This window comes from Gymnodraco acuticeps, unplaced genomic scaffold (genome assembly GCF_902827175.1).
Source record: "Gymnodraco acuticeps unplaced genomic scaffold, fGymAcu1.1, whole genome shotgun sequence".
Classification (NCBI taxonomy): Eukaryota; Metazoa; Chordata; class Actinopteri; order Perciformes; family Bathydraconidae; genus Gymnodraco; species Gymnodraco acuticeps.
Window position 1 is genome coordinate 5426150 of NW_022991154.1, and position 22081 is coordinate 5448230.

The 22081-nt window shown below is 39.9% G+C and overlaps 1 protein-coding gene across 1 annotated transcript; it reads right to left on the minus strand.

Annotated features, from left to right (window-relative positions):
* Window positions 1-1976: 1976 nt before the first annotated feature.
* On the minus strand, window positions 1977-13703 carry mylk4b (myosin light chain kinase family, member 4b). Its single transcript, XM_034237396.1, is given in 14 exon segments — window positions 1977-3249; window positions 3354-3402; window positions 4483-4714; window positions 4811-4939; window positions 5019-5089; window positions 5403-5544; window positions 6066-6175; window positions 6930-7023; window positions 8164-8269; window positions 9294-9517; window positions 9979-10137; window positions 10139-10355; window positions 11118-11199; window positions 13266-13703. Coding segments are annotated over 14 exon segments (2064 nt in total). The 3' UTR covers window positions 1977-3238.
* Window positions 13704-22081: the final 8378 nt, after the last annotated feature.

A 22081-nucleotide genomic window follows, 5' to 3' on the forward strand; every position in this document is an offset into this window, starting at 1 on the left:
GCATTAGTTGGAACTTAGTTATTAGAAGAGGTTTGGAATCTCAGCCGCTGACCTTGTGAAGTGATGACAAACTTTGCAGTTGTTCATAAGTACTTCAAAGAACCATTGATACTGATCAAATGTATGATTTATTTTTTGCCTATATCTGATATGCTAACATTTTGCCAATATGTATTGCTTTGCGCAAGGCACCAGACAAGACCCCATTTTTTCACCCTGTCTCAAACTAGAGATGTCCCACCCCTTAGCCCAGGGGTGGCCAACCAGTCAGAGGTTAAGAGCCACATGTTTTCTATGTTACTGCAAGGAGCCACATCAAACACACAGTCACTGATACCGCTTGTTTCAGTTTTTTGTTTTCTGGAGACAAGATTTCAACCACGTCACTGATTCATTTTTGTGGCATTGGGATATATTTTTAAAATCCTCTGAAGCAGAGAGAGGAGCTGTGGATTATTGTTATTGATTAATGCATCAGTGTTTCTTAGGGTCAAAAACACTAAACCCACAAATTAAAATGAAAGCGTTTAGTTTATTTAATAAAAGAGCACATGTTCAATGTGAAAAGTGACAGTAGTTATAGATTATTTGCAATTTGATTCTATATATATTTTTAAAAAGTATATATATAACACCTTGAATTTCAGGGGGGGCGCGGGGCTCCGTTGGCAGCTCGCAGTGCCCCTCCAAGACAATGGTAGGGGAAACACTGAATAGTGTTTAATCAACAATAGGTTTCCCCCCCCTCAAAGGTGATTGGTTCACTGCATTGCAGGTATTATTGTGATTGGCTGTTGGGCCACATCAAAATTAGACGCGCTGTCATCCTCTCATACTGACACCTGACACCACACATACACACGTAGGGAGAGCCGGGACAAGGGTAACACGGGACCAAAGTAACGGAGCGATTTTATCCGAGCCCAAACAACTTTGACCGGCCAAATTACGTCAGAATGATCAGCATTCAATACTTAACAGACCTACTAAATATCAGGTTTAACTGTCAGTGTTGTCACAATACCAACATTTTGGTTTCGATACCAAGTCAAGAATTGCGATTCCGATTATTTTTCTTAAAAAACGGGAAACAGTCTTAAATGTAATTATTGTGCTTTATGTCACACCAGAATCATAACCATAACACAAACTTTTAAACAATGAGAACAATAAATACAATAAATGACAAGAATTCGTATTAAATAACATTAATACATTTCTCACAGACAGGCCTCGTGGTGTCCGTAGGCTTGCCCTCACTGTCAGAGATATAGCTAAAATACTTCCAGATGTAGCTTCTGGCGTCTTTTTTGTCAACAAGCCGAGGCGCAGCGGCAGTTGCACTCCCACTTGCAGCCATGCTTCTCGTTTTCTCACATGCTCTGGCAGCTAGCGCGTGCACGAGAGAGGGGAGGAATTTAGAGCGTGCTTGAGAGGGGCGGGACTGCAGGCACGGCTGCAGTGCAGGGAGTGGAAGCAGAGCGCTGAACACACACGGCTCTTATTAAAACAGCGCTTTCTCACCGGAGTACTTTCCCCCGTCATTCTTAAAGTACCGATACTAATGAAACGGAGGAATCGTAACGTTTTTAACGGCAGGGTATCGCGGTATACCTTTCAAGTATCGGTACACCGTGCAACACTAGTCAGGAGTCAGTGTCTCTCCCCCAAACTCACACATATACAATTCGATATGAACTGAAGAGCCGCATGAAACTAGGCAAAGAGCCGCATGCGGCTCGAGAGCCGCGGGTTGGCCACCCCTGCCTTAGCCTATCAGTGCTATGTGTTGAAGCACTAGCCAATAGAAGCGCAAGTGTTATGTAGTGATGTTACAGAAGTAAACAAAGGAGTATAATGGAGGCGTTTCAGGCATATTTTTCGTATATGACTCAGTACAATTACAATGCAAGTGTCACACAATTTCAATATTCACATTTTATTTCCAAAGAAATTAACTTTCACAAACACTTCAAAAGTTTTCTGGTGTGGTTTATTTATATTCTACATTTAATAATCTCATTATTACACAAGAAAACTTGAAAAAGGTATCATAAATTCAAATAAACAAAATCACAAAGATTTTCAGTTTCTACTTGGAACAACCGACAACTGAGTGAACAACATTAATCCAACTTCCCATGTATTAGAAATAAAAGGACAATAAAATACAGACTGGTGTCCTCTCTGTTGTTGGCTGTCCGTCAAGCTGAAGTGTGCATTTACACATTCAGAGCATACATGTGCAGAACTACGTGAAATCCTGAAAAGAAAAGCTTTGCGCCTCAAGTACAGTCTGGCGTTTGAACCAGTAAATAAATGAACATAAGAATCCACTTCAGTCATAAACACGAATCATTCATAGGTAGTATTCTGTTGTCCGTTGTGCCTTCATGGAAGGTGAGAGGGCTACTCCAAACTGCCGAAGGAAAGGCAAGCTAGTGGCATGAACGCATAAAGAAAGCAATCAAGTCTACAGTGAAAATGTACCAGAAATGCAGTCTGAATATGGCTCCAAACCGAAGGCATTCAGTCATGGAGATGTCTTCACTTTCCAGGGAAATGAGAGGATAGATGCAGTGTTGTGATATATACATAATAAATTAACGTGGTGTGACTTCAACTTCGACCAAGTTCTACCTCTACCTTATGTTCAAGAAATAAACACATTTCAATAAGACTTGTAAATGAAAAGAAAAAGAAAAAAATCTGTATTCACAAAAATATATTAAAGCATTCAGTCTATATTTTATTTAAAAATGTTTGTTAAACCTTGAAGAAGTAGGCCAAAAGGTGCAAAGCATGCAACAAATCAGGACATTGTCAGAGAGAGAACAACTTGTTTGATGCTAAGTTACTTTTCTTCAGTGTTTCTTCACCTTTTCCAACTGCAGTGGATGTGGAAGTTGTAGAAGTGACAGTTGTTCAGGACTTTTGTGTATAATATTATGGATTCACCATTGCAATATGGGTCGTTCTACACACCACCGAGTCAGTCTGAAGGTTGGTGCTCTACAGGACAGTAAGCATGCAAGCAGATGGTTGGTGCCTCAATGGCAGCGTTAAAATAAGTCAACTTTTTCTCTTGCGGGCCTCACACTATTCAGATCAGAGCTAATGAAGCTAAACTAAGCTAAGCTGACAGGAGGATGTGAGAGTAGTAATCCAGTAGCCATACAGGTACAGCAGCATTGGTCCAGTGTTGAGCTCCAGGGCTCTACAAGGCATGCTGAGGGCCTCACAGTGTTTCTGGGAGGGAAACGGAGAAAATAAATGCAGGTTTAAAGATTATAGTAGCCAGAATGCAAAAAGAAAACGTTATTTACAAGCTATTAGGAATGTATTAATCTCACCTGTCTGGTTCTCTGGAGAAGGGGCGTGTGTGGAGTGGCACTTATTTTTCTGCAATGAAAGAGGATCCTATGGATTAGTGCATTGCATAAAATACCTGTATGAAAACTTGTTTGTGTTTTTTTTACAAACTGTCACTGTGATCTGCCAAGCGCCTGTCTCTTTTTACATTACATTACATTTCTTTTAGCCGACGCTTCAATCCAACCCCTGGTTAGTATATGAATGTATTGTGCACAAACACTGTCAAATATAATTTTTCATATTATTTCCCTTTTAAAGGGGCCCTATATTATTATTATTATTATTATTATTATGTTTGTGTGCATGTAAATGGTCTGCAAAGGCTAAAATCCCAAAGTACCCTCCAGAAGGAGTTTATTTTCCACACACTCGCCCCTGAATCCCCCCTGTCTGAAAACGCCTCCATTGGACTCCTTTGTTTACTTCTGTAACATAGTGACATCTCTGCGTAACACTCTATTGGCTAGCACTCCATCATATTGTATGTGATAGTCTAAGGGGCGGAAAATCTCTAATTGGTTGACCAATCACAACAGAGCTGACACATTAACCAATCAGAGCAGTCTCGGCTCTGGTTTCAGACAGAGGGTGAAAAGAGGTGCTGCACATTAAAGCATGGAAACATGTCATAGTAGAGGCTAAAATGACAAATATGATCCTGAAAATGAACATACCAGGGCCCGTTAAATAAAATGTCCGATTTATCCTCGTGGCTTTAGGAGTCAGGCATCACACAATTTTTACACCGTAAGTTTGTATATGTTTTGACAATAAACATTTAAATTGGATCAATGCCACTATCCCTTACTTTATTAATTTCCTGACCTACTGACTAAAGTGTCCCTCACAATAATATCAAACAAATTCTAATGTATAAGGTGTACATTTTAAAGAAGCAAATGTTTGTGCCTATCACATTGAATCTCATAATTATGTGTGGCTTTACAGTTCAGACTTCACGACTGCTTTAAATTTAGATACAGCTTAAACTAGCATTGTGCCACCTAAGAATTAACCCGATGAGGAGAAACAAGAGCTTTGATTGGACAAATATATATATTTGTGTGTGCATTCAGGTGGTGTTAAATACTCAGCGTGGTTCATTACCTTCTGATCTAGTCGATAGTGCAGACTTCTGTCTGACAGCCAGGGGTGTCTGAGGGACTCCGCTGCGCTCATCCTCCAGCTCTTGCTCTTCACCAGCAGAAGTGTGATGAAGTCTTTTGCTTCGTCGGAGATGTCCTTGAACTCCTCCTCCTCAAAGTTCCACTGACAGGCCAGGATGTTGTTCAGCGTCTCGTTGTCGTCGTCTCCCAGAAACGGAGACAGCCCACTGAGCCTGGAACAAGAGGAAAGAGATCAGGGATGCTACTCTGTTCCTTTATATCTATACATGCAAATATACATCTATGTGAATGAGCATCCCATAACTCACAGCATGTACGCAATGACGCCCAGGCTCCACATGTCTGTGGGGAATGAAACAAACTCATAGTTGATGACTTCAGGAGCTAAAAACTCAGGTGTTCCAAAGTTGACCCTCAGCTTCTCTCTGGGTTTATACCTGTCAGAGAAACACAAGCAGACATATAAGAGTCTGAGAGAATCAACAACATTTGAACTACACATAATGATGATTTTACCTCCTGGCCAGGCCAAAGTCAATGATTTTAATCTTGTTAGTAGCTCTGCTGACACAAAGAATGTTTTCTGGCTGAAAAGTAACAAAAGAGAAGGATTATAAAAACAGAATATAAAACAAATACAATTGTTTAAATTTGATGATTTTGTATACTGCTTTTCAGACAAATCCTTCCCTATGTGGATTATAACTCCAAAATAAATAGTGCTTTAAGCATCTTCAACTTAAATGAACTAAAAAGTGAGAAAGAGACTTACTCAACAGAGTATAAACTATGGAATACAATATTTGACTTGCGTTTGGATTGGAAAAAAGTAAACATCAATATGACAGCAACATAAGATATTTCTTAATGAGAGAATTACAAATTTGAAGCAGGGTTTACCTTGAGGTCAAGATGCAGGATGTACATCTTGTGCATGTACTGCAGGCCTTCACAGATCTGGCGTATGAACAGCACTGTGTCCAGCTCTGTCAGGTTGTAGTTCTCATCGATGATGCGGTCAAACAGTTCCCCTCCCTCCACACTGCGGCACAAAGAGAAGCGCAGACACATTACAGCAAGAAAGATCTTGGAAAATGTTGTGGAATATTTTCCAAGGCCCATAACTTTGACCCAGTGTATCAGTTCAAACTGTCCTGACTGAGCACAGGCACCTGTAACCTTGGCTGTTGTGCTCTCAGTGTTTTGTCTCCCTGTTCCTGCCTGTTGGCGTCAGCTGATAGAGGTGTTATCATTCTATCTTATTATGCAGCATGTTGATGATGCTCTCTGAACTAGCTAAATACATGGGTCTGGGGTAGAGTTCTTCAGAATTGACGTGGCAACTCTACCGTGAAGTCAGAACCTCTGACTCTTGGACTTGTGATGTGAATCCTCCGGCCGTTAACTCCAAATAAACCATCATGTGTTTGACATCAAAGCTACTGCTCTTCCCGTGTCTCCTTCCTGAGTCGGTGACTCCCACTGCATAGCTACACAGAAGTTTCCTCTACAGAAAACATATGAGGGTACATACTGAGTACCAACATAGGAACCCTGACTTACTATTCCATCACCAGGATGATGTCATGGCGCGACTCGAAGGCGGCGTACAGCTGGATGAGGTTGGGGTGGTTCAGCTGGTTCATCACCTGGATCTCATTCCTCACCACGTCCTGAGAGACAGACAGACAGAAGACTCAGTAATCAGAATCTCAGACTGTTATACTGGCAAAAAGTATCGAAGTTCATTAACGCAAATGTCTGCAAGTCAAGTTTCACATGCAGTAAGAGGAAGTTGTTTGCTCTGCCAAAAATGAATACATTCTTACTTTTATTTATTTTTAAATGGCCGTTATCTGATTTACTCTCCTTTATGGTGACAGACCTGTAATGTAATATATCATTGTGTAAGCAGTTTATTAAGCAAAGACTTATTGCAGCTGCTTTACAGAAAATGCTTTCCATTCAAAAGTGAATACAAATGTATGTGCGAGTACAGTTGTAGTCACATGTTTGTAAATGTGGCACCTAGCCAGTAAAGCGTATTTGATGAAGATAATGTACAACATGCATAATCCATTCAACTGTTTGGTTGTACCCATGTAGTTTAATGCACTTATTGTCTATTTGGATAAAAGGATCAGCAACATAAATGTAAAACAGATACTGTAAATCGTGCATATCTTATTTTGTATTGCAACCATTTTTTTAAAAACTGTTGTACAGAGGTTGCTTTTATATATTTACATGCACCAACAAAACAACAAAACATTTTTTGTATGTAACAACCTACTAAAGGAACAAAGAGGCTGACAAATTCTCATGTCCACACACTCTGGGTTTTTGAGCTGAATCTATTTTTAAAATGTAATCCTTTATGATCCTTAGCAACGATAAGTATTTAGCTTTAATTGCTTATTACTGCACCTTTTCTTTCTGGCTCCTGGCTTTAATGATCTTGGCAGCCAACATCAGATTGGACGAGTTCTCTATGCACTTGTGGACTTGCCCAAAACGTCCCCTGAAACACAGAGAGGGGTCAAACACATAAATACAAGATACAGAGTATGAGAAGATAAATCATAATAAATTCTCCTAGCCTAGGTCCAAAAACAAGATATTTGGGATTTCTAAAACATCAATCTGGTGCTGATAAGATCAACATCAACAGAAACAACTGTTTAAATGTTGTGTTTGTGACTGTTGGGAAAATACTGAATGTACCCTTTCTATATCAGAGTAGCACATGATAACCAACTGTAGCTGTGTACGTAACAGGATGTATGACTACCTAGAAGAGCATCAGGACACACTGTTTTAGTCATAGGATAGCTATGTGACAACGATTAACGTGATGATTCAGCCTCTATGGAGATAGACATGACTGTCATGTTTATTGCTTAGCTAATCTGAACTAAGCTAAGAATACTGCTTTGAACTGGTATTCTGCATCTTGTGACTGTAACACTCTCTTGTGTATAAGCATGTGAAGGACACTGTTCTGGGAACACTTACTTCCATTCTTGCAAGAATAAATAAATGTATCCTGATATTGGAACTAAAGGCAGTGACGAATGAGATTTTTCTAACAGTAACTATTTAGTTATTTATCATCATCAAATTAAAATGTTATTGCTAGTTTCAGCATCTCATGCAGAAAAATTAAAGTTTTATATCATTGTAAATTAATCTATTTTGGGCTGTTGGTGGTGGTGGGGGGAGTTTGTGCTCTTGGAATTAGTTTTTTTTAATTAGTTTTTTTCCAAAAAAGAATCGACTAATTCTAGAAGCTACTCAGATCAATTGTCATTAAAAAATGATATGTAATTATTATACTGGCTTCTTCACCCATACAGTAATTAGGGCTATGTACTGTGCCAATATGTCAGTAATGTGAAAAATGTTCTCGCGTGCTGAGGGCTAATCTCTATCTTCAGAGGCAGGATTTAGCACTAGTCTATACATCAGAGGGGCCCGCTTTTTCGCAAGTGCCCCCTCATGTAATTCCCTTTGGGAGTGGCAATAAAAAGGTTTCTAAAATAAAAAAACTATTAGGGCGTCCCCTCTCCCAGGCTGTGAGGTCCTGTGTTATTTCATTAGAGGGCGCGCTGCAACCGAGAGATATGAAAACAAACTCTAGAGGGTATCTGGTGGTACTCACCCTCCCAGGACCTCGTCTCTGTTGATGGTGTAATAGGAGGATATCTGGTGGGGTTTGGGAGTCACAATGCGATGGTCGAAAGGTGCTTGCGGTGGAGGGTTTACGTCTGGAGAAACGATAAAGAAATTAAGATAAAATAAATAAATAATAGAACTTGCTTTGCTGAAAACTGAGGTAAGAGGGCCCAGAAACAAAGTGGATCAAAATAGCAGCATGCCAATGTCTCATTATCTGCTCTGCCAGCTGTGCCGGCTCACATGTTAGTGACGCTCAAACAGCCATGGTGTTATGACACTGGATCTGCTTCAAAGTCTGAAGCACGAAAAGTTAAATGTCACCAACTAACCAAACTGGATCTACATGGAGAGCCTGCAGCACATGAATATGGCACAAATCCATTTGAAACAGTACCAAAAGCAGGGAATACTAAGGTTGCTATTGCATTGCATTCTTTTTCAGGGTATTTTTAAAGTGTTTGCCTTGATTAAGAAAGACTAGAACATTAGGAGAGACAGGGGTTGACATGCAGTAAAGTACAATTAAAGGGGCCCTTTTAGGTACATTTTCAGGTTTCATATTTGTATTATTTGAGACATGTTTCCATGATTTAATGTTCAAAAACTCTTTATTTTTCACATACTGCCTGTCCTGCAGCACCTCTTTTCACCCTCTGTCTGAAACCAGAGCCCAGTCTGCTCTGATTGGTTAGCTGGACAGCTATGTTGTGATTGGTCAACCAATTAGAGACGAACCGCCCCTTAGCCTATCATGTAAAATGTGTTGGAGCGCTAGCCAATAGAAGCACCAGTGTTACGTAGTGATGTCATTATGTTACGAAAGTAAACAAGGGAGTGTAATCGAGGCGTTTCGGGGGGGCGGTTTGTGTTATGAACTTTGTGATTTAAGACTTTGCAAACCATTTACATGCACAAATACCTACACCCAGTACAGGACAGGGAAACCCATAAAAGCATAAAGCGCCCCTTTGTTTAAAAGTTATTTTTCTTATTATGGGAAATAAATCATATATCACACATTATTAAAAGTAGCTAAACCCCCATATTCTAAAGTATTCTCTTATTTTCTTGGATTATTTTGCATTCATGCATTGTATAAACACAATGTCTCACCAAGAAGAAATTCCTTCTCTGCTGACTCTCCCTCCTTCCCCTCCTCTTCCACCTCAGTTTTTACTTCTTCAGTTTTGGAGGCTTGAGCCGCTCCTTCCTCTGCCACCACAGCGTTTTCCCCTTCCTCATCTTCCACTCTGCTTTTCTTGAGGTCGTCCTTCACCAGGTCTCCTTCAGTGACACGACGTTTGCTGCAAGTGGCCACATCGCTGACCTCCTCAGAGCTACACATGTAGAAACTGTTTCAATTTTGATTCTCCCACCCTCCCACACCCAAATGATTTAACGTAACTCCTTTGACTTGTATACATTCAAATAATAACGACATATAAGTAACACAATATTGACAGATCTTGTCCTGTGACTTAAGTTAAATCATAACTAATAATGACTAACTAAACTAATTAATAATCATAACGATCATCAGATTAAGGGGCGTTGGTGAACTCTAGTTCGAAACCCGCCTCGGCCGCCACTGCGTCAGGCCGTTGTGTCCTTGGGCAAGACACTTCACCCGAATTTGCTCCTGTGGGTAATGTCCACAGTAATGACTCTTACATGTTTAATATGTGTAATGTGTAATTGTAAAAGCGCTTTGAGCACCTGCAAAAGCACTCTAATTAAAAATGTGATGCATTATTATTATTATACATTATAACTCTGAAATTGTATTGTCTAAAAATACCTTTCCTGTGGTGAGAGAGAGGCTTTATCCAATGTTGATGACTCTTCTGCCTCTCCTTTATGCTTTTTATTCCCATCATCCTCCACAGTCTGTTCTGGACAAACATCTTCTACTTTTTCCTCCACTTCATCTGATTCTGAGTCCTGGAAGAGATCCCCCCCCCTCCTCTTTCCAGTGTGTGCCCTTCTTCCTGTCCTCTGACTCGGCCTCAGCGGTGAATTGTCCGTTCAGGATCAGCTCTGCCGACTCCTGTCTTTTCCCTCCACTTCCTCCCCCCTGGTTGTCGGCCTCTGCTTTTCCATGGGAATGCTCAGTGTTCTGCCTGTTGAGCTTTTCCAACTGTTCCTGCAGCACCGGCTCATTGAAGGAGGACGTTTCTTTGTGGGAATAAACAAACCAAATAACATTTTTTACAAATGTCTTGAATGCTGTGACATTGAAACTTCAAAACTGTTTTCAATGCAAAAATACACAACACTTGAATTGATCTGAACTTGATAAATGGTCAATTCAAAATGCCAAACTCGGTTCCTAGGTTATTCAGAAAAAGCATCACCATTGCATACCTTGTCCACTAGAAGGCACCAACAGTGATTTTCACATAGTGTCCCACCATTTTGGTAAAAGTAAATACATCATCTACTCTAAGAAATATATTTATCAAGATTGTTGGTTTAAGTGAATGCATCAGCCATCTGCATATCAATTATTCACCCCATGTTACCTTGAATTCTTTAAAAATGGTTTTATTCCTCCCAGACCTCTCCGAGGAACAAAGAATCAAAAGACTATATTGAAACATTTGTTTACAACTTGCAAACAATCAGTTACATCCAGGTTAAATGTGTCCTGTCGTGCTTCATTCCATCAAAAAACATGTTTACATTTTGGTTCTTCCTTCAACTTGGTCGCAAGCCAGAAAAACAATGTTTTTGGGTGAAGTATTTCTTTAAAACGTGTGTTTTTTGTAAAAGAAAAACATAAATCATCATATTTTAAAACACCAAAATATCAATGTTAGCCTTCAAAATACAATATATGTTGAGCTAGTCCATAGATTTCAGCTGATAGTGGACAAAAGCATGTCTCAATATAAACTCAGGTGATTTGAGGTGCAGTTATTTCCTGTTTGAGGCTACCTGACAGGTCGGCAGGTCTCCTCTTCTTCTGGGCCTTCGAACCCTTCAGGCTCAGTTTGGCTTTTTCCTTGTCATCCTTTGCCTTGTGGTAAAAGGGAGAAATAAAGATTAAACAATGGAATCGATTAAGTGACAAATGTGGACACAACTTGAGCCAGGTTTAAAGTTTAAACCCTGCGTGCTCTTATATATGCAGCATTTCTTATTTACATGTCAAAGATTCCGAGTGTGATTCCTGAAGGGAACAGCGTGGTCATATACGTGTTTATATTAGCATAGTAAGCACAACATGTTTGTCCCTGTTGCTACAGTTGCCCCCATAACTCAGGTGTAATGTGTTGTGGCACAGAGGCCTCCTCCAGGACAAAGAGGAAAGGTCACATGTGTTGCATACTGTACACACCACTGGGATATATTTCATTCACTTTCCCACACAAAGAGTGCTTAATAAACAAATGCACTATTAATACACATTTATGTTCAATCAGGAACACTTTACAGAATGTCGTTCAGATGATCCATGCTATGGTTTCTCTTTTATTAATATGTCTTACTGTTTAATAAATCATGCTTAACCACATACTAACTCCTAAAAACAACCTCTGAAGTGGCACAATTATGGAAGAATATATGTCATTTAAACAGTGGTGGAACAAGTACTCAGAACGTTCACTTGAGTAAAAGCAGCAATACTTAATTATAGAATGAAGTACGCAAAGTAAAATACATAATAATTGGGATCAAAATATACTTATAGTACCAAAAGTGAAAGTACTGGCCCATTTCAGAATCATACATATTAAAGAAAATACTGGATTATGATTTTGATGCATGTCTTCATCACAGCAGTTAGAATCGGAGTTCAGTTTAATACGTTCATAAACTGCTGCTCAATATCTTAACCTATAATTACTTTCTATACTTTATTTATTTGTTGATTTATATTTTGTATTAGCTAAAAATATAAAACTGTAAAAATACTGTCAAATTAATGTATTGCAGGAAAAAGTACAATATTGGCTTTCAAAGTTTAGTTGGTAGCATAAAATGAAAAAAGGTGAAGTACAAGTACCCTAAAAATTAAGTAAATTAACTCTCTTTAATTCTACCACTGCAGAAATCATACAACTATTTGTTTAAAGACAGGGTAGTAAAAGCTGTGCAACAGTGCTTGGCACAATATGAATATTACAAAGATTTAATAAAAGTAAAAACATTATGTACTGCAGACCGAAGGTAAACTGAGCCTGTGCAGCTGCAGTCAAACACACTGCTGATAAAGACATGAATGAGATAACCAGTCTGGATCTAATCATTTACACCCCAGAAGCAAATGACAATCACTCAACGAAGAAAAAATACTTTACATTACAGAGGACAACATGTCGAATTACTGCAGAGCTAATGATAGATACAAAGAGCAATATCATGAGGTATAGAGAATGAGAAGCAGCTTTAAATGCATGGAAGGAATACAGAAAACTGTTAAAAGATAGGTAGTACAAACACAGACACTTTAACCATGCTGCTATGGAGAATAATTTTCATTAGTATATATATAGTTTACTGTAATATATTCATCTTCATCCGTTTCTTAGTGACTGTTATATTTTGACTGCTGTGCCTTTATATTTGTATGTTTTATTGATGCCTCTTAAAGTGGGAATTTGTATATATGTGTCTATGTTTCATTATGTACTGTAGGTATATTTAGATATTTTAACTTGTATTCCTCTGCATTGTGAGAAACAGATCTCCCTGTCTGTGTCTCACACACAGAAGATTGACAGTGAAGTTGACTTGGAGCCAGCTATTTATTATGTGACTGTGAACGGGTCACATATTCCATCAAGAGGATTTGCAACCTTTTGGACAGCACATAATGCATCCGACGCCATGACCGCAATGCAATTAGACCTCTCACTATGTTGCCTGTCGTGACACAACACACAGTAATAGAAGCACAATTAGAACAATGCAATGCCACAAAGTGATTGAGATGATGGAAAATAATTTGACTTTGAGGCAGGAAAACCTCACTTCTAATATTAAATCTCTCACCTTCTTCATCACTTTCTTCCCAGGCTGTTTAAACAGCAGCTCCACCAGCCTGGAGCTCTTCACAACCTCCCCAATGTAGCTGATTACCTGCTGGGTGCCCTCCACCAGCCTCTCCACCCCATCCAGCCTGTGTCCCTGACTGTCCATCCGCTCGCTGGCCCTCTCCATGGCCCCGCACAGCTCTCGGCAGGCCGCCTCCACCCCAGATTCACGTCTCTCCCCGCAGCCATCCCCACGCATTGAGGCCAGATCCTGACCCATGCCCCTGACGTCCTGGGACAAGCTGTCCAGCCGGGTCAGGACGGTCTGCTGCATGTTGAGCAAGCGCTCCATCTGAGAGCTCAAAGAGTCCATTCTGCTCTCCACACAGCGCAAGGCGACATCCTGAGGCGAGGGAGGTGGTGATGGAGACGCTTGGGCCTTGTCTGATCCATTGAGTGAGAGCTTCCTTCCACCAGGCTTCTGACCGTGAAGTGGATTCCGATCGTAAACTTTGGCCAAAGAGTTGACAAGGCTGGAGCTCATGACTGAACAGTAGATCTCCTCACAAGCAGAAAATGGTTTCACTCAGTCCATTCACTGTCACGCAGGTTCGGTGGAAACGACGGCAAAAAACATACTTACAGCTAAGGAACACCAACAGAAGAGCAGAGGGGAACAGAGATCTCTCCCCTCAACACTGTGAGTTGAGTTGAGTTTTAAGAATAGCAAATGACTGTCCTCCAAACTAAAGCGCAGCCCCCCGTGGACGTCAGGGAGTGAGTGGCCAGTGATAAGAGCTGAGGGCTCTGGTGTGCAGTTGGGGATTGATGAGGGTTAAGGGGAGATGCTGGAGGGGAAAGCTATGTGACATTTGAGCCACTTAAAAAGCCCTTCAGTCAGGTGACAGAATTCGAAGAATCCGGGACTGAAATATGATGCCGTAAAAAGTAAGACAAACAAATAAAACCTACAGCCAATAAAGACAGAGAAGAAGAACATCCCAACTCTGGCTGTGGATAAAGAACTCGTACACTATTTTCAGTAGATGTAAACGTCCGTTGATACAGTATATGGCGTAAAACGAGGATTTTTGTTTTCAGATTCTGTATTTGGGTTATATGGTTTTCACATTGTTCTATTATAGGAAGTTGGGATGACAGGTGCTAGCGTGTGCAAGGTGCCAAAAACGCTATTAACCACTTGGACCTCTGGTACGGACGCAAGCATTGTGTGTATTTCTGAACCTCGTCAAATACCTCACACTTCTCACAACTGATTTGTTCATGTGTCTGCAGAACTTTACATAAACGCCACAAATTCCCAAGGTCAAGAATTTACTGAAAACAATTAATCAATAAAAGCTATTTAAGAAAGCATAATGCATTAATTCTATTCAAAATGTTATAATGCACAATATTTTTTTGTAAAAAGAAAATAAATTGCTCTATGAATCTGAAACTAAATACTCTCACATCAAACACTTTAAAAATAAAAGTTGCAAAAAATATATAGGTATCTTTTTTTAGTCCGCAAGAGCCTGCTGTTCCCAAAATAGATCCACTGTCCGTGCAAAGTGAGGGACAAGACAACAGAAGAAAACAGGAAACAAGTGATCCCCCTGACACCTTAGAACTGTTTATACAATGGAGAAGGGCATTGTGGGACAGGAAACCAACTGCACGTGTTGTTGCTGAGTATTAAAAAGGGTTAAACTGACACAGATACACATGGAAACGGAAGTTCATATTCACGAATGACTGACGCTTAGTGAGACGTGTCTGAGTGCGCACATTGACCTCAAACTGTGACACGGCACAGTACAGTGATATCTGGAGTGGGCAGGGTGACAAAGCGCCGGCGCCTATATACTGGTCTCCATCTGTCAGCACCGGAAAAACCTGACCTATAGCCAGTCCCCTGCACTGTTCCCAGTACAGACAGCTCCTCAGCTGTCAGGTCCAACACTCGTATCCCCACTGCCTATTTACCAGCTAAGATGAGAAGGAAAGAGGACACTGTGCAACTGCAGAGAGTACACTACATTCTGTGGAAATATACTGAATAAAAAAAGGAGATCACTGATTCCTAAGAGTTTTACATGAATTTAGCATTTGAAAATGAATACAACTTTGTTTGTCTGAGCTTGACATACAGCACTGCAACTCTTAGATATCCAAGAATTTAAAAGGGCCACCCCACCTAGATTTGGCGTAAAACAAAGCATTAAACGGAACAGAGACATGTCTTGACAAAAATCAGTAAACAGTTAATAGCCTTTATCTAGGACTGTATAAAATATGTACTGTCACCCATAGGTTTCTGAACAACCAAGTTGAATCTGTTGGTGGTCACCAAACCTTTCAATAATAGGGCAGTGGGATTTTTCCATTGGATTTTGGATTATAGCACCTCATACCACCACCTTTATTATTGCTGAAGTGTACATGCCATTGCCATAAGTATAAAGCTAACGTTAGACTATAAACAAACTACATTACGGTTACGGACTTCACATCAACACCGCTAAGCTAAATAAGGCTTAATGTCACTGCCAGTGGCGTCGCCTGGCCTGGGTCGTCGCCGGTTTTTTCTGAAGCCCCGGACAATTCTCCCTCAATAATATAATCCATTAACCGTGCTTTACGTGAACCTCATCATGACACAAGAGAGGACGGCAGAACTGTAATTTCCCGTGTTCAGTGAATGCAACAGAGGCAAGACACCAGACCAATCAGAGAGTTGCATGGAAATAAACGTGTGCTTGTGTCATTCAAGCTCGGCGCTGTGTGTGTGTGGAAATAGCGCATTTAGTGTGATAGAGGGAGAGAGAGGAGGGAGAGAGGGAGAGAGGGGGACCGGTGCCAGCAGCAGGGACCGTGTTGTTAGCATCTGGTTAGCTAGCTGCACTAACGGACATAAGGAGCTGTTTGTTCCACAACAAGCTGGAGGAGAGTCCTCTCCTGACAGACTGAGAGACTCAGGTGAGCTAAAGGACTCTCTGAGTGTTTAGATAGTTAACTTTAGTCTAAGTTATCTCAGTGGGTCTCAAACGGTTTGGTCACAAATTATTCAAAAGATTATCTCCACGGCACACCTTCATATGATCATTATAGTTATAAAAAAAATATAAAGGAAAAACAGTTATGAAATCTAGGCTACTATATGACAGTAAAACAAGAATAGAGTTTAAAAGGGGAGTGATTTGTAAAATATCCATAAAGAAAAAGAAAATCTGTTTACAGTTCTGTTTCATATGGGTGTTCCCGCCTGGAACACCACCACTAGTGTGTCCTTGAGTAAGGCACTTAGCCCTTAGTTACTCCAGGGAGAATGTCCCTGTAATTGGTAATTGTAAGTCGCTTTGGATAAAAGCGTCAGCTAAAAATGAAATGTAATGTAATGTGTTGAGAGAGGTATCCATAGATCTTGTAAATGACGTAACGAAGTTGCCTTAATTAAAAAGAATAACACAATTAATGTCATAGTTCAATTAGATAAATAAATACTTTATTTCATGTTATTTTATAATCATTAAATATAGCATGACTTAATACAGTTTGTTTTACATGTTAAACCGATATGCGTATGTGTTTCTTGTGCCTAGGAACTAATGTTTGTTCATGTGCTGGTACTGCGTGTTTTGTTGTTACACTGTACAACTCAACGTGGGTTGACGTCTTTGTTTGAAGCTCTGCTGAAGTCTGTGACAAAGTTTAATGTGACAAGAAGTCTGTGACAAAGTTATACAGAAAAGGAACTAAATTAATCTCCTTTCACGACAAGCGGCCAACGAGGTATTTGTTTTATGTTTTCATTTTCTTATTTTCATTCATAAGTGTAGCACAATATGCTAATATGTTTGGCTATGTATACGTGTCATTCGGTGTTGTAATTCTCACGGCGTAACGGAAGAGGGGAGGCTACAGGATGAAAATTCCAAGAAATAAACGCCCGTTTTAAAGAACCGACCTGTGTCTGTGTCGTGAAAAGAGCTACAGATCTCTTAATGTTGCTCTCAAAGTGCACCAGATTGATGCTTTTAACTTCAATATTTAAAACAAAATCTTCCCGGGGGAGGATCCCCCCGGACCCCCCTAGAGGAGGTGAGGTCCACCCCCCACTCATAAAAAATAGCACTTTACCCCTGCCTATTTGCCGTGAGCTGATTATCGAGCCTTCATTGTAACAGTCGCGGGTGTACTGTGTGTGTGCGTGTGAGGAGTGTTGCAGTAGAACATTCCACTGTAGCCACTGTGGGCTAAGCCCCGAATGTTTTCAGGTCCAGGCGACGCCCCTGGTCACTGCAGTCTCTTGTTAGCAACTGTGTTTTTTTTCACACATAGACATTCACAGATGGGGTATTTACTGACATTATATGTAGAAAAAAACGTGAATCACTCTAGAACAGTGGTTCTCAACTGGTGGGTCGCGACCCGATAGTGGGTCGCGGACCCGTTTCGAGTGGGTCGCGGATGTGTGAGTGAAGAAAAAAAAATTGTAATTCTTTTTTTTTGTTTTTTGGGGGAAAAAGTCAAACTTTTATTTTGAAGGCCCGATTTTCTAACGCTGTGCATGCAGTCGGCGTTGGACTGGAAGTACCGGAGACCATAAACGGTTTTGAAAACTTCTGTCACATAGTGATCATCTTCTCAATAAAATATCTTTGCTGATGTTTTTTCGAGTCTTCTGGCCAATCAGAATCAAGATTGTTGCCGGAAGTCCCCACGGAGAATAACTTTGCGGTATAACTCTTCTTTATACATCCATGGGTACAACTTCAGATAAAAATGAACACATAATGAAATATGACCCCCGGTTTGATGATGAACAATGGGAGCTATCTACCCTTACCCACAATTTGAAGTAAGTCACACAGACTATCTCCTCTTTACTCTTCTCGCAGCAAGATGTCAGAACAAAGTGAAAAACAAACAATGGCATAAAATATTATTAACATGTCGGGTAGTAATAGATTTATTTATTTTCTTCTCAGAGTGTACCAGAATGCATAGTTTGTTAGTATTTCTAAAAATCTCCTGGGGGAGAATCCCCCCAGACCCCCCTGCTGGGGTTGGGTTTTCAGCATGCGTGCCTTTTTATATAGTTCAGCTTTGATTCCATCATCTCATTAAACCTTTTTTAAAAGCATACTTTAGTTCTGTGAAGGGATATAAGGGATATATGCACTGTACTTCACTTTAATTCATAATGTATGCTGAAAAGCATATATATTACAGCACGATTTTTTGTTGAATAGATTTGAGTGCTTCAAAATGTTGGGTCGCGATGTATTGACCAAGTAAAAAGTGGGTCCCGAGGCCTGACCAGTTGAGAACCACTGCTCTAGAATATGAGCTATCTACTGAAATTAGCATGCTAGGGTGCTAGCTAGCCACGGCCCATCCTGTCTTATTCCACGTTAACCTAGAAAGGTGATCGTTGGTAACTGTAGCTTCAGCTGCCTTCAGCCCAACACGAGAGGACTGAGAAGTAGAGCTGCTCCGGGGGTACAAAGAACTGTACCCTGTTGGACAATCTCTGAAATCCAAAGTCATAAAAGGTTACATGGTCAAATGAGAGCCATCGTGGTATAGAAGCACTGTTTAGGAATGAGAATGACGCAGCCTCGCCCTCTCACTACATATAAAGTTACTCAGCAGGAAGACACAGACAATACATAAAGCTTATTCTAGTGCGACAGACTGACCAGTAATCCAATATCACTCCAGTGTAATGACCCGAACAACATGAATGCAACAAGCTTTAGCCAATAGTGCAATAATAGACTGTGAATCAGGCTAATGGCTTCTGTTGTGGTGAAAGTGGTACCGTAGGCTAAGTTCAGTACAGGAAAATACAGTAAAGTTACTCCTTAAAGTACACATTTTTCAAAGAGTTGCAATGTATTTCCATATGAGACTTTTTTTACTGCACTTATTAACGTACACACTTTCCAGAAATAGAGTTGGCCTCCATTATGTCACTACATCGATTCCAACAAAAGTATCATACAATGACAGGCAGTCTATTTAAGTCTTTAATCATTTATAGTCACTCATACAGTATGGTTACTGTGGCCTAAATGTGATTCATTGCATGGGATTGCAAACTTTAAATACCTTAAAGGGATAGTTCAAATGTCTAGTATAGTTGTTCTAGCACAGATACCAAGCAATGGGTATCTGTACGATATATTTAGAATAGTTTCACATTGCAGTCTTTTATAATGTGGAACTGAAGCCGTCATATCTATTCTCTCACCAAAGCCACCAGACACCATTAAAAAAAAAACTGTTATTTTTGTCTGGGGGCTTTGGCGAGAGCATCAGTATCCTCTTTAGCTTGCCGTCGCAGAGATAGTAGTCTGAATAGCTGTCTCGCATCAAAGTAAAACCTTAAAACATTGTCAAAATATTGCAAACATTCAAACATATTTGGAGGGCATTTTTGTATGCGACTTAAATATGTTTTGCATGCCTACTGTCATCTACAGTAGATAGTAGACTGGCTATGAATAAGTACTTCATACCGGCCCACTTCAAAACATCTTAACCATCTCATGAGAGGCTCATGAGCTGAACCTGCAAGACGGACTACTAGCTGAGCCTGGTCATAAACTAGAAATGTAGGGCCACCTGACCATAGCTCAGTGACGGCTCTCTGATCTGTGGCATGTTCGAGGGCCCTAGTCCAACTCTGGGGTCCCTGAATCATCCAGGGTTTCCCCTTCAAATGGCATCCCTGACCACAAAGGATTCACCATACTATTGAGATGACTCGCCCCACACACTGAGACCAAAAATAATTGCATTGAAATGGAAACAACTTCTTAAGCCTATAGTTCTCCAAGTTCACCCCCAGCGGGTTTCACTGAACGGGATAGCAAAAGGAGGGAGCACTTTCAACATCTATAAGGCATAATGTGCTACAATCTGCCGATATAAATGTTAAATCATAGTTTAATACACTCATATATATTTGTAATGCTTTGCAACAATAATAAAAACACATTAAACATTATAATGCCTTTTAAGGTCAAGTGTCACACTACTTTTTTTTTCACTTTAATTTAAGCAAACATTGATAACTTCTAACCATCTTGTGATGTATTCTATCATTCTTTACATCTGAAATCATTATTTCACTTGAGCACACAATGACCACTTAATGTAACTTATACAAGATAAAGCCTTACAACAGTGATTATATTACATATGACTATGACTGTACAAAAGCATACAAAAGAACAATTACACTAATGGATATGAATAAAGGCAACCAGATCAGTTGCAACACACCGATGTGCGATTACAAATATACACTTGTGAAATCTGAATAAATATTCAAACCAAAAATCCATGTTTTAATAAATGTTCTAAATATTCACAAATATATATTCGGTACCTTTGTATACCAAAATGACCAGCTTGACATGCAATGCGCTTGATGGAATCATTGGGATATTTTGCAGGGTTGAGGTCATTTAAAAATTCTCTTTTTACAGTGCATCATTTCTCGGTGCTTGAGGATGGATGTCTGGCGTGTACATGGCAATGGAAAGAAGGCTACACATTATCTCTGTGGCTCCACCTGCTGCTTTTCTATCTGACAAACCTACTTGTGTCACCACTGGCTGATGACAGTCTGTACTTTCACAGTTCAGCTGCTGTGATAACATGCGTCCAGGTCTGTGTTATGACCTCGGACAGACACTAAGAAATTCCTTTCATGGAAAAGAGGCTCTGTATAACGCCAGCAAAGTGTGTGTGTATATAAATATACATGCGTTTGGATTGGGGATGGCATTTTGGCCATGTAAATATGTTATATAACCAACACAAGTATGCGCCCAGACTTTGAAATACACACTTCCCTCGGTTATCGTAAGTTCACTGCTGGCCATCAGTGTTATGTAACAACAACAAGATGACTGGGAGTGACGGGATTAGCTTTTGAAAGAGGATTCAGGATAAATGTTGACTTCTACCCTTTCGGAATGATCAATCCCACCGCCCGCAAACTCACACATAAACACATACAAAATCAGCAGGGCTTAGTGGAGAATTTCAGTAGAGGATCTTGTATCAGTGTCACAGCGTCTGCACAAGCTAGTGGTGTAGACTTGAATAATGATTCAAACAAAAATCTAAAATGTTACTTCAATTAAGTAAACAGGCCAACAAATGATGGGAATGGGAAATCTAAAAACATAACGATTTAAAAAATGTGGTGGTTATTCGGAGTTCAACTAAACACTCATTGAGAGGAAAATGAAAACATAAACATATTCCATATTAAAACGTTTATTATTTGGCGCTTTAACTTCAAGATATGTTGCATGTTACTGTGCCACCATTTAGTGTTAGAAATCCATATGGTACACCAACTCCACCAAAACTAAGAAAAGACACATGTTAAAATCAATGTGTACATTAACGCATAAATAACATATGTTTCTAAATAAATGTATTTCCTTAGTTATTCATAATCTGTGAACATTGTTGGAGCAACTAAATGTATTTTGGAATAAATATCCTTATATCGAACAGCACTGTATTGTTATACTGCTCAGATTAATATAACTTTGACAATAATAATGCAAACATTTTGATCCTATTGCAAAAATATCTGGTGTTTTTTGCAAACATTTTAACAGCAATGTTCAGAGTATAATTGAAGGAAATTAGCATGCAAGACCAACAGCAGGCTTTACAGTGTTGCGATTATAAAGAAAGGGCACTTCTATCTTGCTACCACTGGGTGGGAGAAGAGGTCTTCTCTTCTATCCACAGAACCTGCTGAGCTCTACCTGGGAATTTAAAAGCAATAGGTGATATTTTGGTTTTAGGGTCACGCCCAACTGTTCCCTGGTTGCCTTGAACCCCGACCTAACCCCCTCAACACAGATGTATTCACACAAA